A 13,435-nucleotide genomic window follows, 5' to 3' on the forward strand; every position below is an offset into this window, starting at 1 on the left:
CAGTCTTCCTGCATGTGATCTTTTCCCGGTTTAGTGGCAAGTCCAACATCTGGAAACTGGGTCTGGACTCTTTTTTTGTTGTTGTGGTTTTACTTAGAAACCAGTTAGGTGCGTATACTGCAAACAAAACTATGGGGCTTCTGAAGTCAGCTTCTTAAGGTAAAACAAGGAGGAATTTTTGATCCTTTCTTAGCTCAAGGGGTGTGGGTGGCAAGTTTTTTTGTGGTACCATCAATCGTGAAAGTTTGCTAGACTTTGAACCCACATGAATACTTGGAATTTCTTGTTGTAATGACTTGCTGAACATGTTTAATTTGAAAGTAGATAAATGGTGAGTATCTGCTAATATCTTTCTAGAGTAACTGTGGATTTTCCTCCAGTAGCTTGGATAAAGAATGCTAAAAGTTGTTCTGTCTTCTGGTGCAGCTAGTTTTATTGCCATTGTAAACATTTACCTGCTGTTTAGACTACTACACACTTCAGAGTTTTTGCTTTTTTCTTGGTGCTTCCATTTCAAAGCCAGGGATTGTTTTCTTGTCTGACTGTCATGTTTCTTTGAGCATGCCACTGTCCTAGTCTTCTCAATTTTGGGACATTTGGAAAATGTGGGTCATAATGATGATGTATTACTTTATCTGTTGTATCTTTTACCTAATTTTAAAATTATTTTTGAAGTTGCTTTTATGATATTTACAAGTTCTGTTTTCCTGCTGTTGTGAATTATAGGCATCAGGCCTATTAATAATTAGCTAATATAGTCATAATCTGATATCTCTGAAGGCTTGGGTACAGCACCAAAGTTGTTGTTGTATCCTCTTTTCCCCTTTGTCCTCACCCCTCCTTCTAGACTTCTCATCTCTTTAATTTTGTTAGTTCCCTTTAATATTCTTAAACAATTGTTTTGTTGTTTTCTGGGTTTTGGACAACTAGTCTTTAAATAATTAAATAATTCTTTTGGAACTCTGTTTCGTATGTATTCCATGTATAATTTTTAATAGAAGAATGAGCGGACTCCAATTGTTGAGATGCAATGGCAATAAAGTTCATTAAAATATCAGTAGAGAAATTGGTTTTAAATAACATTTTTAAATAACTTTGCCACCTAGTAATCTGGCAGAAATGAAGGCAGTTTGAACCATAGTCAGTGGTGACTCTGAAGGTATTTGTCTGCTGGTGCACACAAGTGCATTTGGCAAACATGGGTATATAAGTAGTGCTCTGGAAATGGAATAGGGGTAATGGGATGTACCTCTGCTCAAATAGGGACACAACGATTTGAAGAGTGTTTGATTTGGGATTTTATTGGAAAAGGAAGGTGGAAGGTATGGACCTTAAGTCACTCTTTCTGTATTTAGTCATATCTGAAAAAACTGATTTCGGCTAACTTAGAATTTTAGACTTATTTGTATACATATATAAGTGACTACCTAAGACAGAAGTAACTAGGTAATAAGGTCATATGTGTCTTATCTCTACGTAAGAGAGTTGATGACTAGAAGCTCTTGCTACTGGGTATAGGAAAGCTACTTATATTTTAAGAAGCTCTTTTTCAGCAAAAGTTACTATACAAAGCAGAGTTTGTGTGCATTAAGTTTAACACAGCCCTGAATAAGTGATTCTTGTTTTCTTTTTACATTTTCATTAATCCATATCTTTCAATCTTTATATTCAAGTCAATACACTGAAGGAAGCAAAGCCAATGCATGATATGTATTGAACTACTTCAGGGCACCAGCTGGCCTGCTCAAATCTGTTTCGGATTGTTTCAGGGAATAAAATAGTGTTTTCACATGTCTGGTGGTTGTTTTTCAGAGGTTTACTTGTACTGTAACAAATCTTGCCATTCTGTTAAAATCATGAAACAATGCAATCACTGTTTATCATCCCCCTCTCTTCTCAAAAGGGGAAACTTCCCTATGAAGATTCAGCATGGTACTTTAATATCCAAATATTTATGTAAAATTCTTAATGTTCAGAATAGCATTTACATAGCTACATGCATAATGTATAGAAAGTGTGTTTTCTGAGAGAAGGAATGACTTTTTGCCCTCTCATCCAATATTGAATTGATGATGAAAAAAATTGGAAAAGCTGGGGGGTGGCTGTGGTATGTGGTGGCACATTTTTAATTTGTTAGTTCTTAAACTATGCTCTTCCACAGACCTATTCTTTCAGCTTTTAGCTGTTCAGATTCTATTTTTTGAAATAATAGAAAGCCTGAGAATTGGAAAATAGGCCTTTGAATATAGGGAGATACTTCAGGAAGCCTTTATTACATGAACAGTTTCTTTGTTTTAAGGAGGTATTAGTGCTGGTGTCTGAAATCCCATGTAGTGTGGAGATTTGCCTCTGTAAACTTTACAGCCAAAGAAGAAAAGGAAACTTATATTTGCTATTCTTGTGTTCATGGTTTGTGAGATAAACTCTTTAGTTGCCAAGAGATCTCACCAGACGGTTTTACTTCTGAAGGCTGAAGAGAGTGAATGCATTCTTAAAGGGCTTAAGTTTTGTGGCCTTTAATTGGATGCTTTTAATCAATTTATTTTGTATCATAAGTTAGTTTAAAATCTCAGATGTTTCAGTCATTAAGTGATACCTAAGGAATATCTACCTAGCAGCTAACTGTTGTCTTCCAACATTTATGTGAGAGCAAACTTTTGAATTAGGCAAAGCTTTTGAATTTCACTTCACAGTTTGTTTTAGTAAACCTGTATTATGTAGAGCTTTGGATGGAAACACTACTGTTCCTTGATTTGGTGCTCAGTTTTGTTATCGTCTGTGGAACAAGCAGTACATATCTGTTCAGGTTAGGGTCCTGTTTTGATTTCTACTGTTAGTACCAATTAAAAGTGGCATATGAGAATATTCTTGTATTTCTCATATCTATGTGATCATACAGTACTGAATTACTAAGAGGTACTACAATACAGTCTTTCATACCTGAAATAATAGTAGAGAGAGGTGTTTGCTGCTTTGTTTACCTTAATGGCTTCCTATATAAAGAATTGTCATAATAAAATTAGAAATTTATCTAAAAAAAGCTTCTTGCCATTTCTTTGGTAATACCTATCTTTTTTCTTTATTGAATCTAGACTGACAAATGCACCTGTAGAAAATGATAATGAATTCTGTATGGAAAGGAATTCTTTAACTCCTATTTGTGAACGTTAATTATGTTACTATCCCAAATTGCCCTCTGTTTTTATCTGTTGAACTATAACGGTCTTCAGAGTACATTATATTTGTAGCACTTTTTCTTGCAGGACAATCCACTTCTTTAAATAAAGGATATAGTTTGCTTCTTTATATCTGTCAGTTATACTTTGTTATTCTTGTACTGTGAACATGTGTTTCCTAACATGACATAACTTTGAAAAAAGTTAATAAAAAAGAAAGCATTTCTTTTCCTAAATTACTTTGGGATTAATGTTATGCTCAGTGTTAAGTTTTGGAATATTTAAGTGGGAATGTGTTCTGAGGAGCAATTAACTTTTTTTTTTATATGCCACTTTTGCTTTGCAGCCAATAGGAACTCTGTTTGCCAGCTATTCTTGCAATGCAAATAAAATGTATTAAAATACTAAATATTTAATAACCCAATATTAACTAACACTGTAACCTGTAGATGCATATTCCTCGACTCTGGCAAAATGTTTGCTGCTTCTGTGAAGAATGAATGTGCTTTGTTACGTTCTACTGACAGCAAAACATATAATGCTTATTAGTTATATGGAATATACTAATTCAGCTGGAACAGTCCACAACAGTATGGCTAGCCTGGAAGCAGGCTAGCCCAATGTATGTTTTATTACTTACCTCCACTGCAGTGCAGTAATGGAAACAGAACGTTCTAGTCTTTGGGTTACAAACACTGCCTTTTTCTGTGGGACTGTGTAAGGTCAAGGTCTACTCTCAGAGCAAGCAGTACCAAAAGCTATTAAAACATGTATACTCTGAGACTTTTCCTTCCCTCCCCTCACCCTACCCTCAGGTCTGGTTTTTTTTCTGCCCCAGTTCAATTGTTCAAGCAGAAGTAAAGGATACCTACATTTAAGTCTAGCAACAGCTGGCAAGGCATACAAGACATGGTGCTCCCACATTTTTGTTGAGGAAGTGAGTGAAGAGCAGAAGATACCTAGAGGGTATGCAGGGTCAGCTAATGATATCCACTGGCTTTCTCAAAACAGTTGTGTGTAGAACATACGCTATGAAGAAAAACACGCGTTTGTCTTTCACTCCCCCTCCCTTCCCTGCTTTCCCCTTGAAAATTAAGCAAAGAAAAGAGAGTTTGCAAGGAAAGTTAAGCGAGTAGCCTGAAAATAGAAGGAAAGTTAAATCTGTGAATAATTAGTCTAATACTTACATTTATATAGAGTGGAAGGTGTATAACTTCTGCAGATGTAATAAGAGGGACAAGTGAGAAGACATTTAAGATAGGAGTCAGTTGATTTTTTTTTTTTTCTAGCTGTGCTCCATATTTAGCAACACAAATGTAGCTTTGCTTATATTGCTTCATCTTCTCTTAACTGATAATATTTATTTTTCCTGGTACAGTGTTTATGAAGGCCTGTGCCATTACACAATAAACTACTTCTGGTTGTATGCTCCCTTGTCATATTATCTTCACCATTCTTAAATGCTTGCTATGAATTCTTTATTCTGAAGTATTCTCTGTGAACAAAACTTTCTTCTCTTTGCTTTCTTCTGTTGGTTCATATTGAATGCATTTTGGGAAATGGGGATGAAAATAAGAGCTTGAAAAAAATCCTTTCCTTACTCAGGAATCACCTACTCAAAGTGCTCATGCTCCACCTGCTGTCATAGTGGTTGACCTGTTTTGCTTCAGTATTTTTGCTTTTTATCTCAGTGATGGATTTTACTTGAAAGTCAGGTTAATGGAAGCTTATTTAAGTAGGGAGAGAGTGTGTTTGCATTTATAGAGATTGCTTCAGCTTTTCTGTAAGTGAAGAAGAGTTGAAGAGGGAGAATAAAGTGTTCTGTGAAACCAGTCAATCATGTATTGGTCCAGTGGTACCCAGCAGTGAATTTATAGACCAGAAGTTCTGGTGCAATAGCTGAGCCTACAGCTTGGTGTGTGACTGAGACTTCCAGCCACCTGGAAACAGTGGGAAGGCAGGTGTCCTTATGTGGGGTAGCAGTAGACTAATATTTAGGGGGTAGGTGTGTTTGGGGGGGGTTGGTGGGGTTTTTTGGCAATCATAAGATATGAAGACTTAAGTTCATCAAACTCTTGGTAAATCTACATGTGATAAAATTTGTAAGCCACTATTTGAACTAACTGCTCACAGGTTTGTTTTTCTTTTTTTCCCCTAATTGATACAGGTGGAATCAAGAGATACTTTAAACAGTATTGCCTTGAAATTTGATACAACACCCAATGAACTGGTTCAATTAAATAAGCTTTTCGCCAGAGCAGTCGTTCCTGGACAGGTACTATTACACTATATATGTTACTTATCCAACAAAGATCTTTATCCCTATATTCCTCATCTCTACCAGAAAAAGTGTTAAAGTACTTCTCTTACTGATTTTCCTATTGGCTTTGTAAAAGAGTTTTTTCATTTTTCTCTAGTTTGTGAATTCCTTGTGCCTATTAAATAACTGCCTAGAAAGGGAACATGTAATGAAGCTACCTGTCTCTCAAATAAGATCAGAGGACTTTTAAAGCTAAATACTCTTAATGGTATAATAACACTTGGCTACAAACTAAATTGTTACTTTGCAAATATAGCAGGCTATTTACCAACTCTAGCTCAGAAAACAAATTTAGGGTACAGCTTACAAACAACATTCCTGACTGCATATTACTGCCTGCAATTCTATTTTAATAAATTGAATAATGTTTCTATTCCACTCTGAAAACTTGCTGTCTTTACCAGCAGTATATGAACTATCATTCACTTCTTATAGGTCACTATTGCTTACAACTTTTTCTTTCCCCCCTTTTTTTTTTTCTTTCACTTTTCACTTCTCTTTGAAAACCGGGCCTGGAAACAAGTGATAGGTCAGCTGTGGTATTAGCCCTTTGAAAGAATCCTGTGTTTACTTCTGATTGCTGCAAAACTTTGTCTAGGTAGCTTGAATGCCTACCATGGCAAAAATACATATTTAAGGAGTGAATAACTTCAGTTGATTTTCTTTTTGTACATTCAATGCTAAAAGCTATATCTTTGAACTTGTTCTCCAACCTGTTTTTTGGTTGCTCGAATAGTGGAGTAATAGCAAGAGAAATAATTGGGCAGGTGTTTCTTGAACACTGTATTGGGTGTTTCTGGCATGCTGTATACTTCCAAAGCTTTCTATCTGAACTTTTCCCTCAATTATTATGACTAAAAATCAATCTTCTCTCAAGACAGCATTGAAAAACCTTGAAAGCTAAAATTAAGTAGTACTTTGTGTGGTATTGTTTATTTCCTCAACTCATAATTTCTGTTAAAACTAATGGGAGCAGGAATGATTTTGTATAACTTATTTTGAGAAAGCATAGCAAATATACCTGAACTGATGAGAAATCTAAAGTAAACCTGAAAGCATAACTTCTAACTACATTATATCTTCTTTATAGATTTTGTATGTTCCTGACCCAGACTACATTTCTAGTGTGGACAGCTCCCCCTCTCTAAGTCCTATAAGTCCCCTATCACCTACATCTTCCGAAGCAGAGCTTGACAAGGCTACAGTAAATGTAGGTATACCTGTTGTCCTTGAAGTTAATTTTCCCTTACAAGATAAATGTTACAGATGCTATGCTTTCTTCTTAAACTATCCTTTTGTTTTGGGGAGAAAGTACTTTACAGCACTTGGAGTTGAAAAGTAAAGTAGTACGTTTTTAAAAGTAAATACAGGCTTTTAATCTTTGTAAATAACAGTTTTCTGTGTGAAAACTGATTTGAAGGCAAGTTATTTGTAGCAAAATACCATCCTTGCACACTGAAATCTAATTACTAGTTCCTGTTGCATTTCTGTATTTGTTACCTTTTAGAACTAGTTAAACATTTATCTAATCTTATTGATAGTTTTTGTACCAATTGGCAAGAATACTCAAGTAGCTAAAAGGTAAGGGCTCCCCCTGCTCCCTATAGAGGTGTGCAAGGGGGTTCTCCAGTTTCATTTGGCAAAATGAAGTAAAGAAAAAAGTGTTTCAGTGAAGGGTTAATATGGAGTTGATGATAGCTGACTTCTACTTAGTAGTTCTACCTTTGTAGACTTTCAAATACTAAAACTGTTTAGCAGTCAAAGCTGCTCGGTAATTCAGCTCAAATGTAGGATTTGGGCTAGGAGCTAGCTTTGTAAAAGCATGTCTTTTCAGGGACACTGGTTTGCTTGCTGTCAACAGAATTCCATGGGGAGATCTCCAACCAGGAAGAGGCAGTATCAGAGCCTGAGTTTCTCTGCAATTTGTACAATTATGACCTCATTCAGATTTTTCTTAATATGTCACTACTATTCTTTTCCCAGTTGTTATTATCTTTTCTCTCAAATAAGAAACTTTCTTGATAGCACTTCTCGATAGCGCTCAGTCAAGTTGTCAAATGTCTATTCCCAAGATTCTGTGTGCTCAAAGTTTAGGAATGTTTGAGACTTTAAGCATTTATTTATTTATTTGCTTGCATGACTTGGTCCAGAGAAGTTTAAATATAAAGGTGTTGCTTTGTTGCTGAATAGGTTCCCAAGCTGCATTACAAAGGCTGTGATGACCCTTCTACTGAATATTGCTATTTGGTTTTGCTGTTATACCTTTACTTGGACTTAGTATGCCTGTTCTCGTGAGATCTCTGCTGTCACTTGTACTGAATAATTTCTTTTATGTTTTATGGCAAACCGAAGGTGTAGCACAATATATAGACTAGTCTGCAAGAATACATTCTTCTATATCAGTCTCAGAATGGCTATAAATGCTAGGATAGGCCTTCCCATATAGCATATGTTGTGAGAAGTTGCTCAAGGGTAAACTGTTAATTTTGCTACTAGAAATCAGAGCTCTTCCTACAATGCATGAAATCCCATGTCAGAAAAATACCTTATTCTTGCTTTTGTTGATTATTTTGTATATGCTTGTTTGCATATAATAGTTAAGGAGGCTTAATAGTGTAAACATACCTGTAATTTATTTGAAACTTTTTTTATTGACTGTATACACATAGCAAAGATAAAGGCTTGAAACTGTAGAAGAAATAAAGTAGATTAAAACACTTTAAAAGTTAAAATCCTCTTATGCAAAAGGTTGTTTTGTTTAGTGTAGGCAGTTCAATGTTAGCAACAATTTGGGTGCTAGACTTCATTTAACTGACACTTACTGTATTGTTGCAGAACTATTTTGTGCCTATCACTGTATGTCGTGGATCACTACAAGCAGTTCTTAAATGCCTCAGGGAAAATCAAACAAATGAGTAATGTGACAAAATATAATGAAGTGTTTATGGAAGTTTCTGTTTGAGGTCTTTCGAAGTACATGTAAGGAGGGAAGGAATGTTCCTAGGTACAGTTTCTCAAAAGAAAGCAAAGAACAGAAATCACTTGCACTTGTCATTGTGGACTCTGTGTGTGTGTTTGGGGTTTTTTCAAACAGTCTCTCCAGCAATAACAGAAAAAGCACTCAATTTCTATTTGAGTAGTTAAGGCTGGAGGGTTTTGTTCTTTATCATAGCACCTGTTTTCCATGTTTCTGTTTTCTGTTTTCTGTCTTTACTGATTGCTATCCTTATGAATGAGATAAATACTAGCATATATTCTCTAATGCTCTCTATTCTTTGACTCTCCTCCAATTTTGACTCCAGATTTGCAGTTTAAATTTAAGCACATTTCAAGGTAAATAGAATATGTTATTCTGCTTGTATAGTGTAAAGGGGTCTTCTCTCTGTGCTACAGTCATTGAAATTGAGTTCGTACTAGAAATTGAATAAGATGACTAACCAACATCTGAACCTCTGTTGAGGCAAAATATAAACTCTGATGCTTTGTTCTTTTGTTTCTTTTTTATCAAACATGGGAGTAGCTTAACACAACTGTGTGGCTAAATACAAACCAGCATGTGGCTAATGTAAGACCTGCATAACCTTGTTTAAGTGGTTTTTTTATGTTGTTACACTTAAGCTAAGATTTCAGTGTTTATTTCAATAAGTTTATTAGTGTCAGTGTGTGTGTAAGAACTTTTTAAGCCGTTCTTACACTGCTGGGTTTTGTGAAGGGTTTCTTCATTCAGCAGTCTGATGCACATATTTGAGAAGATCCAACAAGCTTTACTACCTATAAAACTTAAAATTCACTTCAAAATAATATGTAGTGACAAGGGTGTCAGCATTAAATTTGAAAGTCTGCCACCAGTATTATTCCCACTTCTATGTCGTGTGGCAGTATGAATGAGAAATAGCTGGCTTATTCACAGTGGACTTGGATATCAGCTGGGGACTCTTGCAGCCACTTGCTAAGTTATACGTGTAACAGAATTGACCACATAATTTTTAGGAGAAAGGCATACATAGAAGGAGAACTCATTTCCAGGAAGTTTGCTTTTAAATTATATCTTTGTTAGCTTTTTTAGCGAAATTCAGTTCAGTGTTCTCTAAGGTTTTTTTGGTGTTTTGTTTGCTTTTTAACTAAAATTGAAAGATGCAGGCGAAGGCTAAAGTACTGCCAGAGAGATGATGAGCTGAAAACAATTGTGCGTAATGTTCCTGGATATGATTAAAGGCATTTAGCTGCAATCTGTACTAGCAAATAGACCTGAACAGAAAAGCAGAAAACTAAAGGGAAAAATAGTTAATGTTTTTTATAAATAGTAATATTTTATTAGTAACTAAAAATAGCAATTATATATGAAACGGAAATCTTTAAATGTTGGTTAAGCTCCAAAACAGGGTTGCTGTGACTATAAAATAGGCTTTGGCACAGTCTGTCTACTATACACGTAGCTTTTATTTGAAAACAATTTTTTCACTGTCTGTCCTGTCCCTGGTAGGGTTCCATGTTCACTAGTTTGTTGGATGTACTGTTAGACAGCAAGATAGATAACTCTTCCTGTTATCTGCCCAGGAAGGTCATGAAGGAAATCCTCTGGAAGTTATATCCAGGTGTGTGAAAGACGAAGATGTTTGGGAACAGCCCAAGTGAATTTCCCAAGGGCATATCATGCCTGACCAAAGTGATTGCTTTGTGTGATGAGACAACCAGCTCAGCAGATGAGGGAAGAGCAGCGCACGTTGCTTACCTTGACTAGAGCCGGACCCTTGACGCTGTCCCAAAGCAACCTTGTTACAATACTGGGGACATGTGAACTGAATGGGTGGACTGCAAAATGGGCTGGCAAAATTGGCAGGATCTTTGGGCTCAAAGCAATTCGGTATTTGTGTGTGTGGTTGGTCATTTTTTGTTGTTTGTTTTCTGTGGTGGTGGACAGTTAGGAATCCTTGAAGGGTCCCTGTTGGGGCTACTATTGTTTATAATCTGCCTGTCAGTGACCTGAATGGTGGGACAGAGGACAGAATGCACTATCAGCAAGCTTGGGGGTGGGGGGCAGCAAAAGTTAGGGAAAGTGGTCAATACGCTGGAGGGAAGGGCAAGGCATCATCAGAGGGACATCAAGAGTCTAGAGAAATGAATTGACAGAAACCTCATAAAGTTCAACAACAGCTAAGACCTGCCTGGGAGAGAAAGAGCCCCATGTGGCAGTACAGGGGGAGGGTTGGCTAGCTACATGGTAGTTTTGCAGAAGACGACTAAGGACCTAGGAGTGGTTGAAGCTAGTGTCCTGACATACGTGTTGAACAATGTCCACTTGTGATGGTGAAGGCTTATCACATGGTAGGTGGCAGATGAAAGAGGAACACCAGCAGGTTAAGGAAAGTGATTATTCTGTTGCCTGCGGGGCTTGTGAAGCTGCATTTGTGTCCACTGCTGGCACCTGCAGTACAAGACAAAGACTGATTTGCTGGAGAGAGTCCAGTGGAGGGCCATTAAGATGAGCAGGGGATGGAAACATTTGAGGCACAAGGATTGGCACAGTGTCCTGGTTTCAGCTGGGATAGAGTTAACTGTCTTCCTAGTAGCTGGTACAGTGCTATGTTTTGAGTTCAGTATGAGAAGAATGTTGATAACACTGATGTTTTCAGTTGTTGCTCAGTAGTGTTTAGTCTAAAGTCAAGGATTTTTCAGCTTCTCATGCCCAGCCAGTGAGAAAGCTGGAGGGCCACAAGAAGTTGGCACAGGATACAGCCAGGGCACCTGACCCAAACTGGCCAACGGTGTATTCCATACCATGGGACACATCCAGTATAGGAACTGGGGAGTGGGGGCAGGGAATTGCCACTCAGGGACTAGCTGGGTGTTGGTTGGCAGGTGGTGAGCAATTGCATTGTGCATCGTTTGTACATTCCAATCCTTTTATTATTGCTGTTGTTATTTTATTAGTGTTATCTTTATCATTATTAGTTTCTTATTTTCTGTTCTATTAAACCGTTCTTATCTCAACCCACAGGTTTTACTTCTTTTCCCAATTTTCTCCCCCATCCCACTGGATGGGGGGGGGGGAGTGAGTGAGTGGCTGTGTGGGGTTAAACCACGACACAGGGGGAGATGGGTTTATTTAGTCTGGAGAAGAAAATACTTATGGACAACCTGATTTTTGTGTTGTACTACCTACTAGACAGGTTAGAGGGAGGAGAAGAAGAGTCAGGGTCTTCAGAGGTTCATAGTAAAGTGATAGGTGGCAGCAGCTGCAAGTTGCTGTACAAGAGGTCCCGGTTAAATAACAGGAAAATATTTTTAATGGTGAGGGTGGTTAAACACTGGAGCAGGTTTCTTGGAGAGGCTGTGGAATCTCCAGCCTTGAAGACTAAACTCAACTGGAAGGGCCGTGAGCAACCTGATCTAATGTAGGCTTAGGCCTGCTTTGAGCACAGGGTTGGACTAGCTGACTTTCAGAGCGTCTTTACAACATAAAGTAGTGTATAATATTGTGGAAGGATAACAGAAGACATGTGATAGAACTTTTGTTTGTTGAAGTTGGAAAATAATCCTTTCTGCTACCTTCTGCTCAGATTTTGCATGTGACAGTATATTGGATAGTTTCCTTATGTGAGTTCTGATCGTTTTGTTGTTTATTTCCAGGTTGATTCTGAGTATCTTTGCCCACTAGCATTTCTTATTGTGGGCTGGTTAAACTGTGGTTGATTAGTTATATATGCTATCAGATCAAAGCAGTCCTTTAAACTGCAGTGGATTTGGAGCCTTATTTTTACACTTGCTTTTATATCAAAGAACAGAAATTACACAACAAAAGATCTCAAAGTTAATAGTGAAAAAGACAGGTTGGTAAGTTCTTTTTTTTAATATTCCCTTTTAGGATCCAGATGGAGTCCAACAGAAAGAGTTGGGTGCTTCACCAGCACATGCGTGTGTTCGTCCTACAAGAGTGGTATCATCCACTTCTGAAGAGGAGGAAGCATTTACAGAGAAATTTCTAAAAATTAATTGCAAGTACATCACTAATGGCAAGGTAATTAAACATTCAGGTTTTACTGTTACTGTATGGGATGTAAAAATGAAGTACATGTAAACCAACATACAATGAAATTTAGTTACTGATAGGTAGATGGATCAGCTTACATACATATATATGTGTGTATATATTTATCCATTTTTTTTATTCAGTTTCCTTTGGATTCCCAGACCAGTTGTTTCTCAGATGTGATGCAAGCAGCTAATATGTCATTTACTTGTGACAGACTTCCCCCATACTGTTAAGTGATTCTCTTGTGTTGAGGGCATGAGATCTGTTTGTTCCCTGTGTTAGTATCTCTCGTAAGTAATTCTCTTAGAGTGGAGAAGAACATGGCTTAAACTATAAGGAAGTATGTAGTTGGGTAGCTTCACTTCTATTTTCCTAAAGTGGAACAGCGTGAGCAGAATTAACCTCTGATTCTGTAAATAAACACTTCTGTGTTGGGTATAGTATGGTAGAAATCATGATTTTTTAAAAATTTTTTTTTTTTTCCTTTGAAGCGGTAGTTACAGTTCTCTCTGTCATTACGCAAACACCTCCAAGTTAGTGGTGCTTAGTTAACTTACATTCAGCTCATAGGTGCGCAGGTCTTGCACAGATTTCTAGGGACTGAGATCATGTCAAAAGCCTTTACCTCAGAACGCTTTAGGAGAAAACAAAATACATTGCTCTCCCACCCCACAGAAAAATGACTATTAGATACTTTAGTCATGAAAAATCATGCCTTCACTCAAGCTGAATGAATGCGAAGAAACTCAAAGTACTTGTAGTACTTCTCCTTCACCTGAAGCTCGAGTACGTGTATACAAATACGGTTATTTTGTGTTGCTCAGCAATAGGTTTGCAGATAAGTTACTGTGGTGGGTTGGCCCTGGCCGGATGCCAGGTGCCCACCAAAGCTGCTCTATCACTACC

The 13,435-nt window shown here is 37.2% G+C and overlaps 1 protein-coding gene across 9 annotated transcripts in view; it reads left to right on the forward strand.

The window, feature by feature from the left end:
• OXR1 (oxidation resistance 1) overlaps positions 1–13,435 on the forward strand; it is a 299,313-nt gene that overhangs the window by 226,292 nt on the left and 59,586 nt on the right. For 7 of the 9 annotated variants that reach the window (XM_075023813.1, XM_075023806.1, XM_075023807.1 and 4 more), the window contains 3 exons: positions 5,344–5,451; positions 6,587–6,706; positions 12,362–12,514. In XM_075023813.1, the coding sequence (XP_074879914.1) occupies positions 5,344–5,451; positions 6,587–6,706; positions 12,362–12,514 (381 nt within the window). The remainder of the gene's footprint in view (positions 1–5,343; positions 5,452–6,586; positions 6,707–12,361; positions 12,515–13,435) is intronic. The other 2 variants (XM_075023809.1, XM_075023811.1) reach the window with 1 other exon arrangement.

Source organism: Buteo buteo, chromosome 3, assembly GCF_964188355.1.
Source record: "Buteo buteo chromosome 3, bButBut1.hap1.1, whole genome shotgun sequence".
NCBI lineage: Eukaryota > Metazoa > Chordata > Aves > Accipitriformes > Accipitridae > Buteo > Buteo buteo.